This window comes from Octopus sinensis, linkage group LG10, assembly GCF_006345805.1.
Source record: "Octopus sinensis linkage group LG10, ASM634580v1, whole genome shotgun sequence".
Classification (NCBI taxonomy): Eukaryota; Metazoa; Mollusca; class Cephalopoda; order Octopoda; family Octopodidae; genus Octopus; species Octopus sinensis.
The window spans coordinates 49,639,009-49,646,508 of NC_043006.1; the positions used below are offsets into that span (position 1 = coordinate 49,639,009).

Below are 7,500 nucleotides of genomic sequence, written 5' to 3' on the forward strand. Positions count from 1 at the left end.
TATGTGAATAGTTGGTTACTACCTGTAACCTTAGATAACAACAAGTTTTTAATAAATTTTCAAGTACTAGGGATCCTGATAATCTTTCCTGTCCATAAGAGGCATTCTATTACAATGTCCTTCAGCAGTTTGTCTTTATCTTTATGACACAAGGAACAGATGATGAAATTTTGGTAGTGGTCCGGGAATTTTTATGGATTCTTGAAGGACTTTTCATTTGTTATATTTACTTTACATGAAGTATTACAGTTACGTTCTTTGATTATCTCCCTTGAAAACAGATTCATCGTTTCCACATAACCTATTGTGGTGTTGCTGTTTGCAAAGTCTATTTTCGTTTCTCTATTAGTAATTTTACCCGCGTATGTATGTTAAAATGTATTGCTTAGTGGAGGTCTGCGGATCTTGCTGTTGTCATTGATGCATTATAACTGCTTCAGATGATTCCTGTTTTTAAAAGATTTAAAAAAAAATCATATGGTTGTGTTATTTTTTTTTACTCCTGCCAAGGAGGTTATGTTTTTGCCGGCGTTGGTTTGGGAAATTGGTCGATTTTCAGCATGCTTGTATATGGGTGGAAATGAGCTGCTTGGCGGAGATCTGCGCTCTCCGAGTGCTTTTCTAGTTATTATTATTATTATTATTATTATTATTATTATTATTATTATTATTGTTGTTGTTGTTGTTGTTGTTGTTATTATTATTATTATTATTGTTATTGTTATTGTTATTGTTGTTGTTATTGTTGTTGTTGTTGTTGTTACTATTATTATTATTATTATTATTATTATTAATTTTATTATTATTATTATTATTATTGTTATTGTTATTGTTATTGTTGTTGTTATTATTATTATTAATTTTATTATTATTATTATTATTATTATTATTATTATTATTATTATTATATATTATTATTATTGTTATTATTATTGTTATTATTGCTGTTGTTGTTGTTATTATTGTTGTTGTTGTTGTTATTATTATTATTATTATTATTATTATTATTATTATTATTATTATTATTATTATGTGAAAACTCACAGTTTATTTTGCTGGGTATGAAGGAAAGTGTCAGCTATCCACAGCCAGCAGACTAAGGGACACTTGTTTGCTGGTCATTCTTCAAGAACCCTGCGAAGAATTCTTGCAGTTCCAAGCGATGCTGATTTTTGTAAGTGTTCTATCTTCACACTTGCACCAATCTTTTTCAGCCATGTTGGTAGTTGAGTACTGATACTTCCAAGTGCACCAGTTACTATTGGTATCACGTCTAATCTCTTCATTGACCACGATCTTCGTATTTCCCCCTTTAAATCGTCATAGTTGTTTATTTTTTTTCTTCTTCTTTTACATTGACCCTGTTGTCACCGGGGCATGCTATGTCGATTATCATACATGTTCTTTCTTTTTTATTTACCACAATCTCCGGTTTCCGATGTCTGGTCGGGTGATCGCACTGGATCATTACATCCCACAGGATTTTGCAATTCTCCTTTTCCGTTACTCCTGAAGTTTGGTCATATCACGCCTTTGTTCTTTGTAGAATGTGATTTCCACAGAGCCACCAATGGATCATTCTTGCCACATTGTCATGGTGTCTTTTGAATTCGCGTTGTGCCAATTTCGGGCATTCGCTAACGATTTACTATACCTTTTCACTCCTCTCACCACACATCCTGCATTTGTCGTTTTCGGTAGTGTTGTCTATTCTGCACTTCATATAATTGATCCTTAACGCTTGTTCTTGAGCTGCGCATATGAGTACTTCTATCTCTACCTTCAGGTCACTCCTCCTCATCCATAGCCACCGGTCCTCTGTATCTGTCTTGGCGTTCACATCTCTTGCAAACTGACCGCACATTTTCTTTTCCTTCTATGCCTTTTCCTTTTTTCTTTTTAATGATTTCTTGTTTAAATATTTCTTTCGTTAGATAACTTTCAGTTTTGATGACGCCGGCCTTCTACGTGTGTTTCAACAGTGGCTCCACGGCATTTTTATATGCTACCCTAAGCTGTTTTCCTCTCTTACCTTTTCTTCGAAACAAGTACAGCCTGTCGGTGTTACTCTTAGGGTGGAAGACTCCGCGTACTTTCAACATTTTTCTGGTCTTGGTATCCATTTTCTTCACTTCTCTCTTTTGCCATTTTATAATTCCCGCTCCATACCGAGGTAATGCTATCGACTGCGTATTAACTATTTGGATTTTATTCCCTCCAGTCAATTTTGAGCGCAACACCAGCCTCAGTCTTCGGAAATACTCCGCCTTCAGTTGCTCTTTCATTTCCTTTACTATTATCTCGTTGAACTCTAGTACACCAAGGTATTTGTATCCTTTCGTTTCAATTTGTTTAATCAAGTCTCTATTCGGTAATTCTATCCCTGCTAAGGACTGTACCTTGCCTGTCTTTAGCTAAATTATTTCGCACTTCTTGAGTCCAAATTCCATTTTAATATCAGTACTAAAACAGTGAACCGTATTCACCAAGGAACTCACTTGTATTTCATCTTTGCCATTGAGTTCCAGATCAGCCATGAAGCGTAAGTGGTTGACGGTTAGGGAATTTTTCTTTAATTGGTAGCCCAGATTCATTTTCCTAAGTACCAAGGTCAGCGGTATAATGCAGAGAGCAAAAAGCAACGGAGATTTCTTCTTCATCGATTAAATTACTCTGCGATCAATTTATGGCAAATACTGAACTTTTTTTATCCAAATCTCTGTACACCATCATGTCTTACTACTTTCCAATTGCTTATCTTTTTATTCATACTTCTGATACTGTCTTCTGTGAAGTGGATAGCCTCTTACTGAGGATAAGATACTGCTTGCGTCAAGCTGCAGAGCTACTCACCTGTAATATTATGTTGTTCTTGCTTACTCCATATCTTACTCCAGAAAAGTCGACTTTCATCAGCATCAGGGGCTAATCGTTCACGTTTTTTATCATCATTAATCTCTTGATAAAATCATTTTTGTTTTGCCGGTATTGCTTAATCCGTTGTTCAATCCTAGTTAGCTCTGCTTTTTATTTTGAAATTATTATTATTATTATTATTATTATTATTATTATTATTATTATTATTATTATTATATTATTATTATCAGACAAGACGAAGAGCGCGAGGTGATTGCAATAGATATTTTATTTCGACAGCAAGCCTGTCTTTGTCGAGTTCAGTATAAAAAGTGATAAAAAGTTTTATCACTTCGACAAAGACAGGCTTGCTGTCAGAATGTCGTTCAACCAATAAAATATCTATTGCAATCGTCTCGCGCTCTTCGTCTAGTCTGTTTATCTTTGTGAAGAGTTACGTCAATCTTTTCAAAATACTACTACTACTACTACTACTACTACTACTACTACTACTACTACTACTACTACTAAATGCTGAAAATTCATAATAAATAAAAGGATAATAACACTAGTAGAAGCACTTCAACCGTTCAAATAAAAAAGGAAAGATAAAGAAACGAAATCAACTTACTGTGTTTCTGTGCAGCCGGGTCTCTTCAGGATGGCGATAGATATGATCACGGTTGACTAAATTGTTCCACATAATAAACAATATTGAAGTAAGTATAAATGATACAAACAGATTCAGATGAAGCCGTATACGATGTTGTATCCTGAGTGGTCTGAAAAAAAAATTTAACAATAATAATAATCTTTTCCTACTATAGGCAAAAAGCTTGAAATTTTCGAAAAAGGAACCTGCCGATGAAATCGACCCCAGTGCTAGACTGATACTTATTTTATCGACCTCCAAAAAGTAAAAAGTAAAGTTTTCCATGGAAGAATTTAAACTTAGAACGTAATGACGGACAAAATGTCGCTAAGCATTTTCCTCGACATGCTATGAATTCTACCAACACATCACCTTAATTATAATATGGATTCAAACTTGGGCACAAAGCCAGCAATTTCGGGCGAGAGGGTAAGTTGATTATATCGAGCTAAGTGCTCAACTAGTACTTATTTCATCGACCCCAAAAGGGTCAGTGACAAAGTTGATTACGGCAAAATTTGAATTACAAACGTAGACAGATGAAATGCCACCTGGCATTTTGTCCGTCGTGCTAACAATTCTGACAACTCGCATGATGATGATAATAATGATGATAATAATGATTCTTTACTGACCACACGCACAAAGCAAAAGGGCATTACAAACAAAGGGCAGTAAACAATAAAATCAATAACAACAAACAATTAAATTATAAGCAATGAAATTCCCAAGTAGTGTGGAGTGCTATCCATGGGCGACTAAGGAACCCCACAGATCCTGAGTCACCCTGTTCAGCGTGGTAATTTCTCCACTCTCTTCCGTATATTCCACCCGACAAATACATGCTTAGATTACGCCCAGTTACTCGTGCCATTCTCACTACATTCACTCACTTACAGGGAAATACCTCCTTCTCCACCTTTACTTTCCTTGAGAAAGTTTGATAAGGGCTTGACCGAAGAGAAAAGCGTGTGTTTGCAGCCCTTTCAATCGTATCACCATACAAAGTCTTTCATCATAGCCACCAGACAAAGAAAAACTGCCTGAGTACAAGGCGAGAAAATGGTATCAACATGAGCCGCAGGGTGTGGTAGAAAATGGCAGAGTAAAGATACTTTGGGACTTCATGATTCAATGTAATTATGGAATCGAACCTGATTTTGTGCTGGTAGACAAAGAAGAAAAATTGTGCCTGCTCATAGACATTGCGTGCCCTGGGGACAATAGAATCTCCAAAAAAGGAGAAAAACTGATGCGTATGAAACTATGTATGATGCCTATAATTGTTGGTGCCCTAAGTAGAGTGAGCAAAGAAACTGAAAATTGGTTGGCAAAGATAGGCATAAGAATGAAAATGGAGCACATCCAGAAAGCAGCATAACTTGGCGAAGGCAGGAGTCTCTGTGTTCACAATCCGTTCATATTGCACTACAAAGAAGAAAATAAGCTGGATGCCAATATTGCTGGCAATGGCTCTAAATGAAACGTTTGTGTTGTAGTATATGTCTATATGTCGATGTGAATCTTATTTTTTCAGCCTGTCCTTTGGCGTTAATCTCTATACCAAACAAAAAAATATATACTACTATATGTTTTATCTCTTTGGTACATATTAACTCGGTTTAAATCATCTCTGGAGGTCATACAAACTCATCTCTCGTCTTCGTAAGGTAAAAATATGTTAATTTTATCCGCATTTAATGTTAGATAAATTTTTCGAGTTAAGATAGGGAGTGCTTCGTCACGCACGCACGCACGCACGCACGCCGCACGCACGCACGCACGCACGCACGCACGCACGCACGCACGCACGCACACACCAAAATTGCTGCTGTAACTCTTAAATTGGAAAAACTCCCAGTCTACTGACTGCGACGCTCGGAAACGTGTGTACCGCTACTGCAGAAGCTGTTGTTATTTACATTTTCGCTTTATGGATTTAAATCAATAATGTCACTACTGTTAAAGTAGTTTTTTTGTTTGTGAGTGTGTGTATGTGTGTCTCCGTGTGTCTGTGTGCGTTTGTCAGTTGGATATTAATAATCTTCTCTTCTTACCGTTTTTTTTTCATACTTAGAATTTGTTAGTATTCTTACACAGATTTGTGGCTGGTGGCGTGTTTATTTTAATGCAATTACCACAGTAGCGACACCCTCTCCCTACTAATTTAATAAAGGAAATCCATCGTTGAGTAAACAAAAAAAATAAAACCAAAAAAAAGAAAAGGTTTACAAAATTTGAAAAAAGATGAATTTGAAAAACAAGCTGTGTTTTGTATACTACTTCTAGATGAAATAGATGCACATGCATTTCAGTCTTCTTATGGTAAAATAATCCAATATAATTCCCTATGTGAAATAAAGCATAGCGAATTCCAAAAATACTGCACAAGTGAAGATAATACGTTTATTGGAGCCAAATATAATAGCAAGAACAACAACAACAGTAATAGTCCTTTCAAATTTTGACACAAAGGCAGTGATTTCGGGAGAAGGGTTAAGTTGAAAACATTGATCGCAATGCACAACTTGTACTTATTTTATCGACCCCTTTAGGATGAAAGACGAAGTTGACCTAGGCAGAAATTCAACCGTTAAACATTTGATTCGGCATGCTAATAGTTCTGTCAGTAATAAATAAATGAATAATAATAATAATAATAATAATAATAATAATAATAATAATAATAATAATAATAATAATGCTTTCTAATTGATGTATCAATACCAGCAGATGACAAAGTTTCTCTAAAAGAAATGGAGAAACTTTCAAAATACAAAGACCTGGAAATGGAGGTAACTCGAATGTGGAATCTAAAAACAGAAACAATCCCTACCATAGTAGGCGCATTAGGTATAATAAAAAATATTCAGACAAATACATAACAAAAACACCAGGACTTACAAATATATATAACATACAGAAAATTGCACTACTGGGTACTGCACACATCATGCGCAAAACGCTTTCAATACAGTAATGCCATGATTCGTCAAAGGTATGAATATGCCATGACATAAGAGAGAGATACATATCAAACATCAAGTAAGAAAATGGAGAGTTTAAATGGATTCTCCAATACTCTGTTGGAGAATCGCAATTGATCAACATTTAGTTTCTTTAATGTCCATTGGCCCTGATGATATCTTACCCTAAATCTTGAAAATACAAACTTATTTTATTATATAGTTTTGTAAGTTGTATTGTGTATAAATTGAAACAATTGTAGGCTTAATTAACGATATGTTAATAAATTAATTTATATCCATTCAAACTCTCCATTTTCTCAATAATAATAATAATAATAATAATAATAATAATAATAATAATAATAATAATAATAATAATAATAATAATAATAATAATTATAATAAAAGCACTCATAGTGCGCAAACGTCTGCCAAGGTAACACCAATGTCCTCTCAATGGTTAGTCAGAGATGATTTTTAAAAAGAGAATATCTGAAATAAACTCAACTGCTCTCACAAACGAGAATACTAAAAATGAGCCTGAACCCCTCTCAAAAACTAAGTAAAAAAAGAAACAGAAAAATTATCCAAAATCCTTGTCCGGTACCGGATCGATCCTAAAATCTAATCGGTTCGTGCCAGTCACGAGGCCAAACATCCCTGAAAGTTTCAACTGAATCCCTCCTGTGGTTCTTGAGATATATTGTCTACGGATTATCAAACAAATACGACTGAAACAATACCTCCGCCTTCGCTTAGGCTGAGGTAATAATAACAATGATACATATATAATATGTATGGTATGTGTGTGTGTATGTAGATACACATATTGATATATATATATATATATATATATATATATATATATATATATATATATATATATATATATATATATATATGTATATATATATATATATATACATACATATATGTGTGCGTGTTTGAGTGTAAATATGTATGTTTATATCTATACCTATTTATCTACGTCTCTCTCCCTTTATCTATTTTCTACACACACAC

The 7,500-nt window shown here is 34.3% G+C and overlaps 1 protein-coding gene across 2 annotated transcripts in view; it reads right to left on the minus strand.

Moving 5' to 3' along the window:
* LOC115216203 (calcitonin gene-related peptide type 1 receptor-like) overlaps positions 1–7,500 on the minus strand; it is a 103,408-nt gene that overhangs the window by 47,447 nt on the left and 48,461 nt on the right. For both annotated transcript variants that reach the window (XM_036506637.1, XM_036506638.1), the window contains exon 4: positions 3,488–3,638. In XM_036506637.1, the coding sequence (XP_036362530.1) occupies positions 3,488–3,638 (151 nt within the window). The remainder of the gene's footprint in view (positions 1–3,487; positions 3,639–7,500) is intronic.